Source organism: Panthera tigris, chromosome C1 (genome assembly GCF_018350195.1).
Source record: "Panthera tigris isolate Pti1 chromosome C1, P.tigris_Pti1_mat1.1, whole genome shotgun sequence".
In the NCBI taxonomy this organism is placed as follows: domain Eukaryota; kingdom Metazoa; phylum Chordata; class Mammalia; order Carnivora; family Felidae; genus Panthera; species Panthera tigris.
In genome coordinates this window covers 174447946-174468544 of record NC_056667.1, presented here as the reverse complement: position 1 = coordinate 174468544, position 20599 = coordinate 174447946, and the positions used below count along the sequence as shown (strand labels likewise).

The 20599-nt window shown below is 36.4% G+C and overlaps 1 protein-coding gene across 10 annotated transcripts in view; it reads left to right on the top strand.

Moving 5' to 3' along the window:
• Positions 1 to 20599, top strand: part of COL5A2 (collagen type V alpha 2 chain) — a 381687-nt gene that overhangs the window by 346286 nt on the left and 14802 nt on the right. For all 10 annotated transcript variants that reach the window (XM_042994889.1, XM_042994886.1, XM_042994887.1 and 7 more), the window contains 22 exons: positions 167 to 220; positions 784 to 882; positions 2549 to 2602; positions 3317 to 3415; positions 3524 to 3577; positions 3689 to 3742; positions 5274 to 5327; positions 6099 to 6152; positions 8465 to 8509; positions 9065 to 9163; positions 10170 to 10277; positions 10711 to 10764; positions 12966 to 13019; positions 13238 to 13291; positions 13711 to 13764; positions 14173 to 14280; positions 14398 to 14451; positions 14985 to 15038; positions 15767 to 15928; positions 16799 to 16906; positions 18510 to 18617; positions 20089 to 20142. In XM_042994889.1, coding sequence (XP_042850823.1) covers positions 167 to 220; positions 784 to 882; positions 2549 to 2602; positions 3317 to 3415; positions 3524 to 3577; positions 3689 to 3742; positions 5274 to 5327; positions 6099 to 6152; positions 8465 to 8509; positions 9065 to 9163; positions 10170 to 10277; positions 10711 to 10764; positions 12966 to 13019; positions 13238 to 13291; positions 13711 to 13764; positions 14173 to 14280; positions 14398 to 14451; positions 14985 to 15038; positions 15767 to 15928; positions 16799 to 16906; positions 18510 to 18617; positions 20089 to 20142 — 1638 coding nt within the window. The remainder of the gene's footprint in view (positions 1 to 166; positions 221 to 783; positions 883 to 2548; positions 2603 to 3316; positions 3416 to 3523; positions 3578 to 3688; positions 3743 to 5273; positions 5328 to 6098; positions 6153 to 8464; positions 8510 to 9064; positions 9164 to 10169; positions 10278 to 10710; positions 10765 to 12965; positions 13020 to 13237; positions 13292 to 13710; positions 13765 to 14172; positions 14281 to 14397; positions 14452 to 14984; positions 15039 to 15766; positions 15929 to 16798; positions 16907 to 18509; positions 18618 to 20088; positions 20143 to 20599) is intronic.

The window sequence follows — 20599 nt, the reverse complement described above, 5'->3', positions numbered from 1 at the left end:
AATATTTCTATGTAGTTAGGGTTTTGTCCCTTACACTTTATCTTTTGCCATGTTGGCTTGATCACAACTCCTAAAACCTTGTAATGCCAAAAATAAAAATTACCCACTCATTATACATTGCAAAAACATCAACAACAATTAAGAATCTCATTTTGGTCATTTGTAGGGTGCTCCTGGCAATCGTGGTTTTCCAGGCTCTGATGGTTTACCTGGACCAAAGGTGAGGTTATCCCATCCATGTTGACATTCATGTGGGTGGTGCCCCAAAAGATGCCGTTGTCCAGAATGGTGATCTAGCTTTGGTCCACATGGCTTCAGATCCAGAAAAGAGTCAGACACAGATTGTCAAGCCTAATGCCAAATCCCTCTTGTGCAATTTATGTATTATAGACGGCTAGGGGAGAAGGATAATGGTTGCAAGTATGTAGGAGTTTGTTTTCAGACTTCCTGGAGACCCAGCTGAGAAGAAAAGGTCACAGACCTTTCCTTTATCTAGAAATTTAGACTCTAGAATTTTGGTGTTCCCCCTCACCCAAATCTAGATTATTGGAGTGATAATCTAAATACAATTTTTATTAATAATGAAAAACCATTATTCTACAAGAACTAGGAGTTAGAACAAAATATGTAGTGATAGTTTTTGTAACTTTGTAATCACTTCGACAAAGTATTTGTATGTTATTCTAGTGCTTTGATTTGTAACAGGCAATTTTGATATTCACTTGCTTTTATCTTCCTGCACTGTTTCTTTTTTCTGACACATTCTGCTTTGCATTGGAACAGGGGGCTCAAGGAGAGAGGGGTCCTGTAGGTTCTTCAGGACCTAAAGGAGGGCAGGGAGACCCAGGACGTCCAGGTGAACCTGGCCTTCCAGGTGCTCGGGTAAGAACACAGCAGTTTGCTACATCGACCCAGAACAGCTCATCGGTACTCAGTGAAGTGTTTTTTAATTAAGCTAGTTTTGACAAGTTGGATCATTTCTTTTGTTTTTACGATTTTGACCTGATTTACTATTTTTAAAAAAAAAACTGCTTTGTTATTTTCATGACATATAGAAAAACATGGTAATTTCTAGTCTCCCTTTCTCAAAGGAGTATGCATTAATAGTTTTGCCACTTGATATGGAAAAAAAAATCCTGTTTGCCAATTTTTATTTTTCTTTACTTGCTAACAAAAATCTGTTTGGCTTTTGGCAGAGAGAATTCCTGATAAATTTCATCCTGAACAAATGTTACTTGAAAATTCATTTGAAGTGTATAATTGCTGTTGTTACATTCAGTTGTCCACAATGCTCCTTAAAAAGAAAGGAATTATACAAAAAGTTGTTGGATGGAAATATACATTTGGCTCCACATAATCTTGAGCCCAACACTTTTATTTATTCATTTATTTATTTATTTATTTATTTATTTATTTATGTATTTATTAACATTTATTCATTTTTTGAGAGACAGAGAGAGACAGTGTGAGCAGGGGAGGGGCAAAGAGAGAGGGAGACACAGAATCTGAAGCAGGTTCCAGGCTCTGAGCTGTCAGCACAGAGCCCGACGCAAGGCTCGAACTCACAAACTGAGATTATGATCTGAGCCAAAGTCAGACCCTTAACTGTCTGAGCCACCCAGGTGCCCCGTACCCAGTGTTTTTAAATATATGAATAAAAGTCTACTACAGCCCTTTCTCCTTCTATGTAGGAAACTGGAACTTTCTTAGAACTTCTTCCCTAGATACCTAATAAAGTTGGAATGCCAGGTGAATGAGCAGTCAGCATTGCTTATAGTAAAAATGATGCCTGACTGTAGACCACATCTGGACCTGGGAGGACTATGAATTATAAAAACCTTATAGGGGAGCATGGCTTTGGGCATCCTGAGTTTGGAGAAACTGGTACCTGCACATTCACCTTGCCAGATCAGTATACTGTGTTCGAGGTGCTGTTACAAATACTGGTTACCTGAGATTTCTAAGCCAGAGTGGCTCCTGTCCCTGCCATGTAGACTCATTTCCTCATATCTGGCCTGTCCATTGTAGAAGGCTTAGATGATGCCCTTGGAGGCCATGCTGTGAGGGCTGCCCCCCAGTGGAGAGTCCCACGTGATGCTGCCTGTTGGCATGCTGTGTTTTCTGCCCTGTATCCTTCCAAAACCAGGCTGGGGGAGGCCCATGATTAGCCTGTGAAGTTTGTCTAGAGGAGCCTAAGGCCACTGAGAATGGGCATTGTGTAGTGGAACTGGATCCTTTTAATGAAGTGCTATTTTTACTCTCTAGAATCTTTTTTTAAAAAGCTTATTTATTTATTTTGAGAGAGAGAGATAGAGTGAGCAGGGGAGAGGCAGAGAGAGAGAGGGAGAGAGCAAATCCCAAGCAGGCTCCACACTGTCAGCACAGAGCTTGACATGGGGCTCAAACTCACAAACTCTGAGATCATGACCTGAGCCGAAATCAAGAGTTGGATGTTTAACGGACTGAGCCACCCAGGTGCCCCTACTCTCTAGAATCTTTACCTCAGTTGCAGGTCAGCAACAAAATGACAATCACTTTTAATTTTCAGGGTCTGACAGGAAATCCTGGTGTTCAAGGTCCTGAAGGAAAGCTTGGGCCTTTGGTAAGTGACGTAAACAGAAATCCACAGCCATGATAGACATATAACGTAAGATGTTTATTTGAGGTTAATGTTTTTAATCATGTGAGTGCTGATCATATTTACATGTTTAAAATGCCAAAGCAAATTCATAGGACCTTCATATTTTAAAATTCACAAAAAATGGATCAAGTTTAATTGATATAAATGTTTGAGATTGAAGTTGCTTCTCTAACATCTGGGGAAAAAGTCGAAATTATGTATTCTTCCAGTATTGGTGAAATTTGTCTACTGGAAACATTCTCATTTCATAAATGTCCTCCCAACTTTACAGGTTTAAGAGATAAGTAGGTACGACTTTTGGTAACTTATGTATTCTAGGCCCTTCCTTTATACCAAAAAATGTGAAATGAAGTCCCAAATTTTCATTACTGCAAGCTAGAGTAAATTAAAGAGTAAAAGGACAATTCCCCTATGAATAGAAGAGGGTAAGGAGCTGTGAAGATGAGGGTCATGTGTAGAACCAGAGTAAAATCTCTGTTCTAAATACTCAGCATCCTTCAGCACTTTTTTTTTTAAAACACTCAACTGTTCTGATTCACTGAGAAAAAGATGAAGGATAATTTAAAACTTATATAACTTTCAGAAGTAAGCAAAGAAAGGCAAGTGACAATTTGGGTGACCTGATATTCAGAGAGAATTTACGTAAAACTTACATTGCACCTGTCAATTTTGTAGGGTGCTCCGGGGGAGGATGGCCGGCCAGGTCCTCCAGGCTCCATAGGAATCAGAGGGCAGCCCGGGAGTATGGGTCTTCCAGGCCCCAAAGGTAGCAGTGTGAGTACAGTGCATATGTTTGCTATCTCATCATCATCCTCACCTGAAGTAGGCATGTTATGAGCAAACTGAGTGAATTTTAAGGTAGTTTTCTATTCTTTCTTTTAGGGTGACCCTGGAAAACCTGGAGAAGCAGGAAATGCTGGTGTTCCTGGGCAGAGGGTAACTATACAAACATTTTCTGCCAAAAGGGAGGAAATATATATAAATATATATGAAATGACCCAAATGTCTCACGGCCTTACTTCACATATTATCTCTGTGTGATATTAGGGAGCTCCTGGAAAAGATGGTGAAGTTGGTCCTTCTGGTCCTGTGGGCCCCCCGGTATGTGATCTTTTAGCGAGAATTACATTCACATTGCACTTTTCGATGATGTTTGTTTAAGACTTTACTTATGAGTAAGTTTCAGGGCAGGTAATGAGAAAGTGCAAGATTGAAGAATTCTAATCTTTTCTTCTGACCCCTGTGCCAGCACCTTCTGCCTTTTTAAATGGAGCGATTGGACTTTTCATTTTAAACTTCTTTAAAATGCTGATGGCAAAAGCAACCTCATTGTCCTTATGTGTCACAGTTAAGGAACATATCAACTGAACAGAATCATGTTTGACAAATACTTTGTTCTGTCTCTTATTGAAAAATATAAGTACTGAACTATACTTACCTTCTTCTGATAATGTCTCATATAAATTTGTCTAAGCTAGCTGATTTTTCTTGAGAGGGACTAAAAAAGAAAGTATTTTGTCCTTTGAGGTGCCTCTGTTCTGTCTCTTATTGAAAAATATAAGTACTGAACTATACTTACCTTCTTCTGATAATGTCTCATATAAATTTGTCTAAGCTAGCTGATTTTTCTTGAGAGGGACTAAAAAAGAAAGTATTTTGTCCTTTGAGGTGCATCTGCATCCTAGGATTCTAAAATTAAATATTTATCAGAAATATTTTGGCATATTTATTTGTTTATGATGGGGCAATTTAAATATCTTTCTAAAATGTTAGCTTTGCTTTCTTCAGCTGCTCTAGTGTTGAAGGCTCGATTAATGGTTCTTCTAACACTGAGAACTAAATTGGAACAGAAATTAGAGCGTCCCTGTGAAAATTTTTGTAAGCCAAAGTGGTGTAAAGCAAAGAAGCAATTATTAATTTATGTGAAAAATTTCTTAAGATTCCCAGAATCCCAAAATAACATCTTTTAGGCTTTTCTGGCATATCTTAGGACATATCTTAGGCTATATCTTGCTCTAACAGATGCGCAAAATAAATCCAGATAAAGCACAGATGCTCACAGACACAGATGACACTGAGATGCTAAGTCTAGTTTCCCAGAAAGAGTTGGGTGTGCACTGCCTCTATAACAGCTCACTGCAAAACAAACTCTGAATGCCTTTTGCCTTTTTTTCATAAAAGCAAAAATTCTCTTCAGAGTCCTTTCAGTTAGCACAAAGAGGTACTAATACAGGTCTTTCATGAAAGCAAAGTGACATAATGCCAACTTTGGAAAAGCAGGGGACACTTGTATTACCTTTCTATTAAATGTATGAAAGTAATGAATTTTTCCATGTTCAATTTCTCCAGTTTCCTCAGAAGTTTGTGTTTGGTTCCAGACAATTTTATGTTTGGATCAAAAAATAAACATATGTCCTCAGTCTCTCTTCTGGCTTTAGAAGACATTTTCTTACCAGCAGGGACCTCAAAGAATCTCATTAAACTATTTGTAATGCTAGTTTATAATCTGGCTAAAGTGAAAAGCATGTGATTGGAAAAAAAGCAAATATCAATACTTCCAGTGGGTCACATAAACAGGAAGCAAGTGTAAAGATCTGGCTCTCTTCATGATTTTCTTTCCTTTATAACTTAGGGTCTAGCTGGGGAGAGAGGAGAACAGGGACCCCCAGGACCCACTGGCTTTCAGGTATGTAATAATTCAGTTTTCCATGTATTCTACCATTAATTAAACTGATTTTTTTAAATATAAAAAGATATGGTCAAATGATGTGAAATTCCACAATTTTTTAAAAAGTCTTCCCTCTTTTAGTAAAAAAAGATTTGGATAAAACCCAACATTTTTGTTCAAAGGGAAGGAACAGATTTCCCCTGAAAAATGGATCAAAATCCAAAATTATTAACAAATTAAAATTTTTAGGTGTTCTTGATACCTCAAGAAGTTTTATTGAACTATTTTAAGGTTTATCTAGTTTTATTGACAAAATGTCTTAAAATTTTCGTTGAACAAATTTTCATGATTTATTTAAATATATGTGGTGTGGGAAATTGTTCATTATTTAATAGCATGGATAATCATAATTTGGCAAAGAAAACTTTTAGGAATGACTTTTAATATTATTATTATTATTATCATTATTATTCTAGCAGCCTAAAATATTGCTTTCTGACCCATAAAAACTGGACCAATGTTAAGAATCTCCTGTTAGAGTCTTAGGTCTTTTTTTTTTTTTTTTTTTTGCTAAGTGGTGTGCAAATGAAAATCTAAACCTAGAAGCTGACTGGCTGCTGCATTATCACAGAAGATAATGGTTTTCTCATTCTGTTTTGATTGTGTTTAAACAATATATTTTGCTTGAAAGTATAGTCATGGAGACTCCATGATATATAAAAGGTAACCTGTTAATGCTAGTGGCCTATTAAACTTTTACAAATCTACAATTTTTTTTTCTTTTTTTAGGGGCTTCCTGGTCCTCCAGGGCCTCCTGGGGAAGGTGGAAAGCCAGGTGATCAGGTAAGTTTTAAGGTAATAGTAACAATAACAATACTAAAAATTGTAGGTTCATAATATCACTTATTATATTTGAGGTTCTGTTCTGGTTTGCCTTATCTCTCTTAATCCTCAAAGCAACCCTATATATCTAGGTATCCATATTATTATTATAACCATTTTTCAGATGAGGCAAATGAGGCACACAGATGTTATGTAACTTTCCCAAAGTGACCCAGCTGATATTATTTGAATCCTGGTAGTGTGCTTCCCAAGACTGTTCTTAATCCCTAAGTCTATGTCTTGTCATATCTACAGAGTTTTACTGGAGGCTTTATAAATGGTTATGAACAGATACTAACCATTTTATTTCTATTATTTTATTAAGACATCAGTTTAATCTATTTTTCTGTGAGTGATTCACTCATTCACTTAACCTTTCAACAAATATTTATCATCCCTGGCCCCCACCAGCTGAACAAAATGGACATGAGGTAGAGTTTCTGGGGAGGCACTGTGTGTATGGGTGTACCTAATTCAGACTTGGGGATTTAGGGAAAGTCTCCCAGACCAGGTAATATATTTTATGAGATCTGAAGGATGAGTGATGGTAAGGGAGGAGAAGGGAAGGTAATAAAATACTCCGGGAAATGGGAACAGCAGGTGCAAAGGTTTTGCTGATCAAATTAAGGCACTGAATAAATTTGGTAAGTCAGGAATGCAGAGTATAACTTGAGGTAGAGATGAGGCTGGTGGGTGATACAGGAGCCAGATTATAGAAAATCTGAATTTGAATATTATTTGCTCTTATTCTTCTAATGGAAGATGATGAAAGGCTTTTAAGTAGGGAGTAGTACGACTAGATTTGGGTTTTATGAAGACCACACCACATGAAGAACGATACATTTCAGATTGGCGGCCCACCTGATACAGTTTTTGTTTTGTTTCATGTTTTTAGAAAAAGGCAAAGTTTGTTTGAGGAATTGACATAAGAGGCAGGTCCCTAAGTCAGTAGTAGCAGTGACGTTCTAGTGTGGCTGCTACCAGCCTATGTGCTGGTGCTAAATGCACAGGAAATGCCAGCCCTCCATTTCAGAGGATGTGAAGTTACCATCCAAGGACAGTTTATGCTTCTTCATGTTTCACTTTGCCTGGCAAGGTCCTGGGTTGGGGACGGAAGGTGGACACTGATGCCTTATCTAAAGTTAAGACATATCCATATGCCCAAGAGAATTCTTCTAGCAGACAAATGAAAATTTCTCATGATGGAGGATTATGATGGAAGCAAACATAACTGAATATATTGAGATTAACATTTGTGATTTTGTAAACATAGACGGTAGAGGTTTTAGTGACCATAGTTATCTGTCACCATCCAAACTGCCAGAAATATGCTACTTTGACAAAAAGTACTCTATTCAAAATATTGCAGGGTGTAATGGTATAAATCAAGACACTATGAATAGTGCACTATCTACCACAAAATTGTAAGCAATATTATATTTAGTAATTGCAAGATGTACCATTAACTACATATCACTAAAAAATACCACATAAAGCTGATTAAACTATGAGATAAAATATTTTTCTTATGAGATAAAATATTATTGAAAGAACCCTCAGATTTGTTTATATTTAGATTTTCTTTTAAACCATATATCACTCATTAGCATACCTAAAAAAGAAAATGAAAGAAAAATAATTTGATTAAATTATCCTTAAAACTTCATTCAGAACCAACCCAACTTCTAAATTACTTTTCATCTCACTCTTTGACAACCATGTTTCTACACAACATCTTTCCTTGTCATTAGTTATTTTTAATCAAAGAGAAAAGTTTTGAACTTCATGACAAAATTTCCTTTAGTTAAGAACAAACTGAAACTTGTAATATATCATGACTGCACTAGTTTGAACCCACAGTTCCCAGTACATTGTCCATAGTGTATGGTCAAAAAATATTTATTAAATTGAATTGGTTCTGTTTAAAAGATCAGTCTCTTTATTGCTTTTTATTTTTATTTTTTTTATTTCAGTTTCATCTGTTAAAATTTGTTCATGTTAGGAAATAAAATTACTGTATATTTTGTTGTCTCTAAAAAAACCAATGCATTATATTTCTGAGATAATATTTTGCATGTTTCATTGCCCAAAATCAAATGTTCAAGTATAATAAACTTTTTTTAGAAAAATATTTCCATCTAATGTATGAGCTTAGTCAAAACTTCTAATATTAAATTAAAAGAAACTAGACATGTGATACGGAAAGATTTGTAATAAATACCTAAAATTTAGCTCAAAGCAATTCTTCCGGTTTTTAAAATTATATCTTATAGGGTGTTCCTGGAGATCCTGGAGCAGTTGGCCCATTAGGACCTAGAGTAAGTATTTTCTCCTTCGTCATTAACTTTGTTTCCATTGGCTTTAGTTTTAAAAAGCATCTTTCATCATAAACTGGGCTTTATTTTAAGCATGCAGTTTCTTTAACCTGATGAAAATCAATCTTATGAGAAAATCTTGTGCTGTGAAACTAGCACATCCTTATTCCAGGTTCATTTCTTAATACTAAATTAGAAAATTGAGCCCCGGGACTCCTGTGTGGCTCAGTCAGTTAAGCATCTGACTTCGGCGAAAGTCATGATCTTATGGTTCGTGAATTCGAGCCCCACCATCAGGCTCTGTGCTGACAGCTCAGTGCCTGGATCCTGCTTTGAATTCTGTCTTCATCTCTCTCTGCCCCTCCTCTGCTTGTGTTCAGCCTCTCTCTCTCAAAAATAAATATACATTAAAAAAATTTTAAAGGAAAATTGAGCCTCAATAGTTGCTCATTTCTCAATTTTTCTCCAGTAGAAGCAGTTTTGCAGATTTCCAGAAACGTTTTTAACCTAATTTCAGATCAGTTGCTAAGACTGTCTGACATCCCAATGTTGCACTAGGGAGAACGCGGAAATCCAGGGGAAAGAGGAGAACCAGGAATAACCGGACTCCCTGGTGAGAAGGGAATGGCTGGAGGACATGGCCCTGATGGCCCAAAAGTAAGTATGGCCCTGACCAAATGTCCCAAGATTACTGTTCTGTAAACACATGACAGAACTAGAATGTGTTTCCCTTATGGTTCCAACATAATTTGATTATATGATTTTCCTCTTCAACAAATATTGAGTGAACATCTACTAGGCTTTTTCCTTGGCGCTAAAGAATCAGTTGAAAAGAAGCCTCTTTTCTGTGATGCGAATTATGGTCTAGTGCACATGGTAATACATTCTCATCTAGAAATCCATTCCTAATATTTGTTTGTGTAACTTTAACTAGTGACTTCCATTAATAAGCAGAAGCAATAAATAGAAAATTGCATAATTTATTAAGAGGTATTCCTAATTATGTGTTCCATTGTTTTTCTGTCTCAGGTTCCATAGTTCTGCTTACTAATCATATGCAAGGATGTTGTATTTTAATTATGAAAGTAGAATACATCATAAGGCAAAAATCAGTACTATTTGGTTTGGGTGCCATATTAAGATTGGTAGAAGACAAGAAGACAACTTCAGTGTAAACAATTAAAGAAGAATTTTTCATGTTCATATAACATTAGATCCTTTATCATCTTCAAGGTCCAGAGTGATTACATAGGATCTGCTTCAATTTAATCACTGAATTAGCTTGTAAGCAAGTTTAATATCATGGGTTCATTAGAGAGAGAGTGAAATACTCTCTAAATGTAATGTCTTCATTCTTTATTAGGATCCCCATGATGTTGTCAAAAAAAGAAAAAGAAAGGCAACCATTATTTTTATTTGAATCGATGCTCAATTTCCCCAAAGAAAAAACTTGAATATATAAACCAAAAATCAAAACAGCAAAATCTTTTTATTTCAAAGTATCACTTCAGAGACAATTTTCACAAATGAAAAATGGTAAGGCCTAAGTTGAACCATATGAAATTGCTGACATGCAACTATTTTTGGCCTACCAGAAAAGAAATTTAATGTGGCTGAATTTTAATATTATATTGATGAGATCACTTATTGTTGGTTTATTTAGGGCAGTCCAGGACCATCTGGGACCCCTGGAGATACAGGCCCACCAGGTCTTCAAGGTATGCCAGGAGAAAGAGGAATCGCAGGAACTCCTGGCCCCAAGGGTGACAGGGTAAGTCTTTTTTTTTTTAGTTCATTCATTTAGACTTTCTACATTTCTACTGAAAATGATTTCCTGGGCAGGCTTTTACTTCTACCATCCTGAGTCACAAGTCAATCAGTCTTCCTTCCTTCCTTCTTTTCTTTCTTTCTTTCTTTCTTTCTTTCTTTCTTTCTTTCTTCCTTCCTTCCTTCCTTTCCTTCCTTTCTTTCTTTCTTTCTTTCTTTCTTTCTTTCTTTCTTTCTTTCTTTCTTTCTTTCTTTCTTTCTTTTGTTCTTTCTTTCTTTCTTTCAGAATTCAGAACGCAGAATGCCAGGCACTTTTCTAGGTTCAAGGGGATTTATCTATGAACAGGAGGGATAAGCCCCTGCCCTCATGAAGCATCCATGCAAATGAGAGAAAAAAGACAATTAAATGAATAATGGTGTTTTGTGTGTTTTCCCAGGGTGGCATAGGAGAGAAAGGTGCTGAAGGCACAGCTGGAAATGACGGAGCAAGAGTAAGTGAAATCTCTCCTTTCCCAGCTAAGCAAGGAATCAGTATTATCGTTATTATGTGAATTTGCCTGAACTCTCCAAAATAAAGTTCATTGTGTTTCTATAATAGTCAGGATTTGGAAAATGATGAATTTTGAGATTTGATGTTGAAAAATCATGGATACTCATTTTGCTTACTTTGAATTAGAGCAAACCAAAAAGCAGTCATTGTTGAGGGAATGAAATAAAACACATTTTCCTGTGCATCTGAGACCAGTGCTTTAAGCAGGGGGGGCCCTCTTTATCTTTTTCTATCATCTTTTTATTTCTCATGCAATGTTTATTTTTGTTAAAGTGTTGATCTAGTGAGCTGTTCTAGACCTCATTCCAGGGCAGGCACTTAGAGTTTTGCAGAGCAGCCAAGTTGAGATAAATATTTCCCGATATACTGTATATTTAAGGATTAGAAAATTACTGCCCAATGAATTAATTCTTTCATCAATAAAGAGGATGAAGAAGTGAAATGTAGAGAAAGATGGTTGATACCAAGGCAATGTTTAATGTCATGTGAGAAATTGACCTTCAATAAGCTTTAGGTCCTCAAAAATAGAATGCATTTGCAATTCTCAGGACAGACTGAATATGATTTTTTAGACATTAATGACATGATTCTCTCATGTAAGATAGAGCTCAGACATTCAACAGTCCCTGGAGTAATTCCTGATATTTGATGACATGGTTTGCTATTAGTTGTCACGCTGTGCCCTGGCAAGAGTAGTTGTGTCATACAGAAAGAGCTCACATCGAACCATCATTAACATATTGATGCTGCACATTGAGCCACTGTTAATACATTGTTTACATTAGCTTTTAATAAAAAAAAGTAAAATACAGACAAGTTTTAGTCTTAGCGGTAATTAACCCTTTTTTCTTTTTCTAAATATCTACTTAAGCGTGACACGCTTAATTTAGCGAATTATGAACACGAGATATTTCTTCCCTTTTAGTTAACTCTAATGTTTAACTTCATATTTCAAAAATGGTCTAGGTAAATCTGGCATATTGTTTGTATTTTATGTCATAGATGGTCTATAGTGCATAGTAAAGTAGTGCAGTACTGTTTGAAGGCATGTTGCATTGACTGTATTTTAAGGTGAATTCTGAAATACATATCTATTGTTTCTATGAACTAACTTTGAAAATGCAGTGTGATAGGAACAGGACTTAAGCAATGACTGGTTTAGTTTTAGTAATGACAATACATTGCTTTAGGGAGGAAGCAGAGCAGACCATTTATTGTAATCTCATAGTAAAGGGGAAAAATTAATAACATGCTTTCTCTGCATGAAAAAAAATGTGAATTTAATGAAGTGATCCTCATATTTAATCCAATTCTTTAAGGAAATAGATTAGGGAGATTATTGAAAGATTATTGCTCCATTATAGATCTAGAGAACATGTGATCACAGTTTTCTTATGTCCTTATAAGAGCATAAAAACATGAAGTAATTTTTTGTTTTTTAAATTTCTTCCATAATACATACAAAAATTAAAAGACAAAAGAATATTTAGGCTGCATATGTAGAGGCAATGCACAAATATCAGATAGAAAACCCATTTTAGAAAAGCCTCCAATACAGTCAAGCAGTTTAAAGATTGTGACCACATACCAAGAAGACATGGTTTGAACCCCCATGTGATAGCGCCCTAAGCTCTGAGCCTAAAGGACTCAGCCTCAGTGTGGCTGGGTAGTCACACTCCTTGTGATCTTAGGAGAGTGTAGAAAACTCAATGCTTTATCAGAATTTCACTTAAAAAAATAAAAGAGTGATATTTTGTTTGTATAATTTAAGAATACAGTATCCTATACAAAAGAAGAAAAGTTTTGTTTTCAATCTATTCGCAAATTTCAATATTAAATAGGCTAAGAAACGTAAAAATATTGTGGAAAAATAACATTAATTTAGAGCTAATGTTTGAACACAGTATTGTATTATGTATGGATGAAAGAGATTAAGACACTTTGTGGAGAAAATTCCAGAAGTTGTTTTAGAGTAACTAGAAAAATCTTAACAATATACAGATTATATCACTTGTTATAGACAATGTTTTGCAAAGGCAACTAAAGCAATCACAAAATAATACCTTCTTTGAATGTTTGTATAATCGTGGGAAATTCCATTCATTCTTTTCCTCAACATACCTATGTTCTATTCATTAACAGGGTCTTCCAGGTCCCTTGGGCCCTCCAGGTCCTGCAGGTCCCACTGGAGAAAAGGTAGTATCATTAATTGGTATTTTGTGGACTCAGAATCATGGAGTCTGGATGATAGCTCTTTCTCATAATGTTTTCTCTTTCCTAATATGTAGTAGTTGGGCCAGATCATCTCAGAGTTCTCCCCCACTGTCTGCCCTACACACAGGGCTCAGCTTCCCCCAGGTGTATTATGTTTTGTTCCTGCTTTGGACAATAACCATCTGACATCTGCTTTCTAGGGTGAACCTGGCCCTCGAGGTTTAGTTGGGCCTCCCGGCTCCCGTGGCAATCCTGTAAGTGACAGTATTTTGATGTTCTTTAGAATGGGGTTAAGCAGAAAAACAATTCATCATTTTGTATTGATGTTTATATAAAACCTTGCTTGTTGGGTCAGGCTACTTAGAACTTCCTAGTTTTCAGTGTTTACAGGAGACTCAAAAACTTAACAGTCTGTAATTTTTATGCAATCTGTTAAACCCAACTAAGCAGTTCATTTACCAAATAATTAAGCTTTTCTGAGACTTCAGACATTGGAAATTTTGCTATATGGCCCTTATCTCTATCTCACCCTTAAAAGTCTTCCTTAAGAAATAAGTCTAATTCATCTATATATACATTTCAAGATCCTACAAGTTTATATAATTATATTTTTAAATACTGTTCCCATTTAGAATAACGTGTGAAAACAACAATAATACTTCTCTTATCCTAGGGTTCTCGTGGTGAAAATGGCCCAACTGGGGCTGTTGGTTTTGCTGGACCTCAGGTATAATTTCCAAATATCTCTAATTTACAGTGGGCACTCCTCTTGCTATAGCAATAGATTTAATTAATCATCATTGTGATAAGTACTGAAGATATATTAAAGATTCTGGGAAGTTTACAGGTTTCTGGGCAATATTCTCATTTTCAATACATTTTTTTCATGACTGGCACTAAAACGCACTATTTAAAATTCTATACTTATTTGTTTTAATAAAAATGTGGTGGGATAACTTATTTTTTCAGACTGTCTTCAAAGATCCCATGAGGACATTTTTCCTTCTGTGCTTTAATACCGATCACAAAGCACCATTTTACAATATAAGGTTAAGTGATACGTTAGTAATAATTACTGTGAAATAACTTGTCTACAAGTATTATAATCAGTTGCTTATTTATACAACTAATATAGGGTCCTGATGGGCAGCCTGGAGTAAAAGGTGAACCTGGAGAGCCAGGGCAGAAGGGAGATGCTGGCTCACCTGGACCACAAGGTCTAGCAGGATCCCCAGGCCCTCATGTAAGTTAAAAGAAAAATAAAAACCAAAAAGTTGAGTCAAGTACCCAATGTTTAGACTTTGTGTTTAGCCCATTTTGCTTTACTATAATGATCTTTTGTTTCTGTCTTTCTATATAGGGTCCTAATGGTGTTCCTGGACTAAAAGGTGGTCGAGGAACTCAGGGTCCACCTGTAAGTTGCTTTGAAGCTCTGGGAGTTACATGCAGCTAGTCACAGATACGTGGCACTTTGTGACCATATAAAAGTTCATCTGAAGCTGTAACAACAAATTTTTACTTGGATAACAAACTGTAATGGAAAGGGCACTTAAATGGAGATCTGGGTTACAGTTAGTTTTATGATCTTGAAGACCCAGCCACCTCATATGTAACATAAATAATATATTACCTATTGAAGACGTAGGTAATGAATAACAGGGAATTGCTTTACAGAACTCTGTTATGCAAAATATTTATGTGATTCTAGTTCTAGTATTGCGCACATTTGTATACGTTCAAGATAAATGAAAGGTAGAAAGAGAAAAATAGCATCTTTCCAACCGATTAATTCTGATCCATTCTTGTATAGGATACAAGAATAAATTTATTGTTTACAACAAGAAAGGGAATCTAAAGGCCTAAGTATCCCTGTGAAAAACTAGATCCCAGAAAGAATATGTAATTAATAGTTATTTTAAAATGTCTTATATGATATTATATTTCTAGGGTGCTACAGGGTTTCCTGGTTCTGCCGGCAGAGTTGGACCTCCAGGCCCTCCTGTAAGTCACTTCAGTAATTCAGATCATTAGTAGTGAAGCCATCTCACACACACACACACACACACACACACACACACACACACACGATAACACACATATATGTACACATTATATAGAAATATATATATATATATTGAGTTATTTTTCATTCTTTTATTTAATCTCTTAATGATTAACCCATGTAAACAACCGTTATCCTAAGAATTCATACATACTGGTATCTTGTCAAAGTAAATTCATCTTTAATCATCTTTAAATGAAAAGCTCATTTAAAAGTCCTTTTTTAGCCCCAATGTTTTACCATTATTCCATTTGGGTACTAAATACTAACAATATGGTGTGCTAATAATCATTTCCTTAAGTTAGGCGGCATCTCTGAAATTTAGTTAAATAAATGATATTCTTTCATTACAAGATTAGGCCAGATAGAATTAAATGTTATATATTTATTAATGGAGCAGAACCTTAAGAAGTTTGAAAAGTGAAGTTAATTTCAGCACACTTTTGGTATTGACTCAAAGGTAATTGTCTGCAAATAATTTAGATTTCATCCTGGGAAATGAATCTGCAGCTGTGTTTGGTTTAATTTTAATTAAATCCAGTGGATGACTGATTATCTAACAGGAAAAATGGACCCGAGAGGCCTTTGCATCAAGCATCAAGTCCTCTAATGTGTCTTCCACTTTGCCCCCCCCCCCCACCCCGGGTTTCTTTCTGTCTTATACTAGGGAGCTCCAGGACCTGCAGGGCCCTTAGGGGAACCTGGGAAGGAGGGACCCCCAGGTCTTCGTGGAGACCCCGGCTCTCATGGGCGAGTGGGAGATCGAGGACCAGCAGGTCCCCCTGGTGGCCCAGGAGACAAAGGGGACCCAGGAGAAGATGGGCAACCTGTAAGTTTCGCATCTTTGTTCGAGGCCACCTTGAATAGAGATATTTACAATAGAAATCCATAATATACACTGCCACAAGGAAGCTGTTTATACATTAACCTGGGTCCTTTCATAAATCCTTATGCCCTATATGTTTTTAATTTACAATTCTCAGCTTTAGAAAAAAAGTGTAAGTATAAAATATAACAGTAATGGATGTGGTGTTCAAAAACCAAACAAGAAAACATTCTTTGTTAAATATCTGAGCTGGATAAAGTAAATTTTTAAAAAGTACATTATTTTAGGGGTACCTTGGTGGCTCAGTCGGTTAAGCATCCAACTCTTGGTTTCTGCTCGGGTCATGATATGGTTTGTGAGTTCGAGCCCTGCATAGGGCTCTGTGCTGGCAATGTGGAGCCTGCCTGGGATTCTGTCTCTCTCTGCCCCTCCCCCACGTGCTGTGCACTCACTCTGTCTGTCTCTCTGTGTCTCTCTCTCTCTCTCAAAAATAAATAAATAAACTTTTAAAAAGTACATTATTTTATTTAAATATCTATATGTCTCAACACTAATGTGTTTAGATAGGTCATTATTTATTTTATTTTTAAAATTTTCTTTATCTTTTTAAAAAGAGGAAGAATATCTGCGTGAATAGCATCTCTTTTATTCCATTAATATTCACATCACTCTTCATGTTTCTTTGCAACTAATGAGCCATTTTCACCTTGAAACAATGTTAGAGGCTCTGCGTGAAGTATAAATTAGGACTACTCATGTATCATATGGTTTTATGAAACAGAGAATTTTTTTCTTCTACTGAAAAATTTATAAAGCCGTGATCTATTATGAAGTCCCAGAGAATTTCTAATTATAGTTTATCCTCACAATTAGGGTCCGGATGGTCCCCCTGGTCCAGCCGGAACTACTGGGCAAAGAGGAATTGTCGGAATGCCAGGGCAGCGTGGAGAGCGAGGCATGCCCGGCCTGCCAGGCCCAGCGGTGAGTGGTCGTGTTGGTCGATATTTTATCTGATTATATAATTTGTGAAGAGAGAATTTATCATTGTGAGTGTGTGCTTAGTAGATTTAAAGTCTTTTTTAGACACAAATTCTGACTATCTTAAAAACCTTTGACTTTGAATGTCAAATTCTTTACTTAAGTACCTTACAACAATTTTGAAAAATATATTTATTTAACCCTGGGACTAGAGAAGTAGACAAATAAGGATCTGGATTTTTGATGACTCTAAAGCTTTCTTCAAAGATTAAAAATATCCACGGAGCTAAAGAAGGGGGATAATCTCCTCTGGTGAGTAGGTAGCTGCTTTTTAAATAAACATGCCTGACAAAAACATTCATACTTCACAGTTCAGAGGGTAAGTTTTCATAAATCATCAAAGGGAAGAGTAGTTAAGCTAAAGTAATATTGGAGGTGAAAGTGGGGTGAGCTATAAAGATGGACTCTGAAAGTAATCTCCTTTTCCCTGGAGGGTGCTAAGAACTTCATATTCCCTGGGATGTGGATAGAAGTTTGACTCACTGTTAGCTTTGAAGAAATTAAATTTTACTGCTGAAAGTTTACATGCTTGTGGAAAAGAAATAATGTTTTTATATGGAATGTAGACAGGGAGATGTACTGCTGGGACCTTGGAACTGGGGGAATGTGGATAGAGGTCTGAATCCAGCAAACCAGGAGTTAGGGGATATTTTATTGTTTCAGAAGTAAGCCAAGGAGGGGCGCCTGGGTGGCTTAGTTGGTTAAGCTTCTGACTCTTGATTTCGGCTCAGGTCATGATCTCACAGTTGGTGAGATCAAGTCTGTGTTGGGCTCTGAGCTGACAGTATGGAGCCTGCTTGGGATTCTGTCTCTCTCTCTCTCTCTCTCTCTCTCTCTCTGCCCGCCACCCTACTCATGCACATATGTGCTCTCTCTCTCTCTCAAAAAAAAAAAAAAAAAAAAAGAAAGAAAGAAAGAAAGAAAAAAGAAAAGAAAAAAGAAAAAAGTTGTCTGACTTTTGATTATGGCTCAGATCATGATCTCAGGTTGTGAGATCAAGCCCAGAGTCAGGCTGTATGCTGTGCATGGAGCCTGCTTAAGATTCTCTCTCTCCCTCTCCCTATGCCCCTCCACAGCTCGTTCCCCCTCTCTCTCTCCCTCAAAAAAAAAAAAAAAAAAAAGAAGAAGAAGAAGTGAGCCAAACCCAGAAGTAAAATCTCCCCATAGTGAGATCAAAGTGCCAGGATACAGAAATAAAGTGAGTAAACAAAGTGGAAGTGAATGTGGATGAGCATGTCTCACCAGCAATGCAGATTCCTTTAGAGCAGCCAGAACTGACTATATAACACATTTGAATCCAAACCACACACCTGAACTGATGGCAAAGGATGCTTTTTAGTCACTGGGATATGTCAGAATGACTGTGATAATAAGCGAGCATGCCTCTAAGGAGGTACTACAATGACGTGGATGTTGTGGGATAATGGACAATCATTGTGGAGAAGGAGGGACTGAAGTGCCATTTGAAAAAAAACACAGCCTTTTTGTGAACTGGCATTTTTACATTTATTCAGAAGCCATTGACATGTTTATACTTTGATTTCAGGGCACACCAGGAAAAGTAGGACCTACTGGTGCACCCGGAGATAAAGGTCCACCTGGACCTGTGGGACCCCCAGGCTCAAATGGCCCCGTAGGGGAACCTGGACCGGAAGTGAGTGCTGCAATGAAAATAACTCTCCTCTCCTTATCTGGGTGTCATGGGGACAGTTTTTTGTGTGTTTGTTTGTTTGTTTTAGAAATCATTTTAGAAATTTAGAAATTGATTGCACATGTGATGTGAAGGAAGTTTCTTAGTGTTGTTATTTGATGTCCTTTATTTCCCAGGAAAGTAGACTAAATGATGACCAAAACAGAAGGTAATAAGACTGGTACTTTGCACTGACCCTTCATCTAGTCTAGAGCCAAGTATTTTAGTTGATTTAGGCTGTTGCCAAATTATTTTGAAGGGGAAAGGACATGTCCATTAATCTTTTTCCTTGTTATTCCATTCTATAATGGCGTATTTGTCAAAATTGCCAAGTTCTGTGGTGATAGGATTAATATAACTATTGCAGCTTGCAAAAACAGAGAAGTAAGATAATTTTATTTAATTATCATTCTAAAGTAACATGATGCATGTCCTGATCCCTAAGTGTCATTTGAGAGGAAATCAATTTTTGAAAGGTGATTTGAGAAGTTATAGGTTGGAATCCCCTCTGTACAGTGCTTTAATGAGTCCATTCCTGGACAGTGTCTCACTGTCTTGAAAAAGTCAATGCCTTTCAGAGCAGTTTTTGGTCAAATGATAAAAACAGAGTTCTGAAAAAAAATAATAAAGAACATATATTTCACCAAGTTATTTAATGTCTAAACATAGTTGTTTTATTTTAAAACTAAGGGTATTGTTTGGATAAACTTAAGATATGAAAGTAAGGAAAACCATTCACTGGTAATACAGACAAAACATAAAATGGCAAGAATGTAATTGTTGCCTATGTATTTCAAAGGATTTGAGGATCCCCCTTGCCCTGTTTTAAAATAAAAAATAGAAATCAAGAATTTAGATTAAGTGCAGGAGGCATTCCAGGAGTGTCTGGAGGGGGTGGGTGGTTCCTGCTGGTAGAGTTCCTCCCTCCATCTGGCACTCCCCCCTCTAGCCCCACTATTGAAGAAGATCATTAAGCCAACCTGAGCACAGATTAAGTATTGTTCCACACAAGACACTGAAGGACCCAAATTTGTAGCAAATTCCATGGTAGTTTTAAAGTTCAGCTGCCATGGTAAATAACTGGGCATTCTTCATGCTTCAATATGGAATATGTGCACAGGGAAGGTCATAACATTACACTTTATAAGCACTGTATTGTAAGTGGAAAATGCAATGTCTTCAATAAAACTGTATTAAAGTTGGCCCAAAAAAGTAAGAATGTGTTAATAATTTTACAAGCAATTCCAAGTAATAGAAAAGATGTCAGAAGACTTTCTTTGACTAAAATTTCCATAAGTGCTAATTTATAGTTTATAGAAGAGAAGTGGAAAACATGCTGTAATTTTTCTGGCAATTGGAATTAGGTGGGTTATTATTATTTTTTTTTTTTTTGCATTACTCAGTTAACTCATTTTTCAAATATGATTCTTTATAGGGTCCAGCTGGTAATGATGGCACTCCGGGACGGGATGGTGCTGTTGGAGAACGTGTAAGGGCATTTTCACTAATTAGAAAATCTGCAGTCATGTATTTTTAAAATTTTTGTAATACTAAAGAGTAAAATCTGCCTTTTCTTTCATAGCTTCGGGGCAGCCCTGATTTTTCTGATAGTAGCTACTTTTTTTAATGTCATAATTTAGATAGATCTTGTACATGAAATGAGATTTGAATATGCAGCAAAGTGAGATGGCATTTCTTATTAACTATGGGAAAGCAAATTGCTTTCATAGTTGGTGCAACATGAAGGTTCTGGATGAGGATACAGATAAAGTAGTCTAAATTGCAAACTCATTCACAAAAGTATGGAAGCAGAAATAGAGTTGTGTGACATCTAAATTTCTCTACTCATCTCCTAAAGTGAATGCCCCATGAGGAAATAAACCATGTGGCTACCTAAATATTTATATATCTCATGATGTATTTGAAATCCCATGACTGCTGAACTG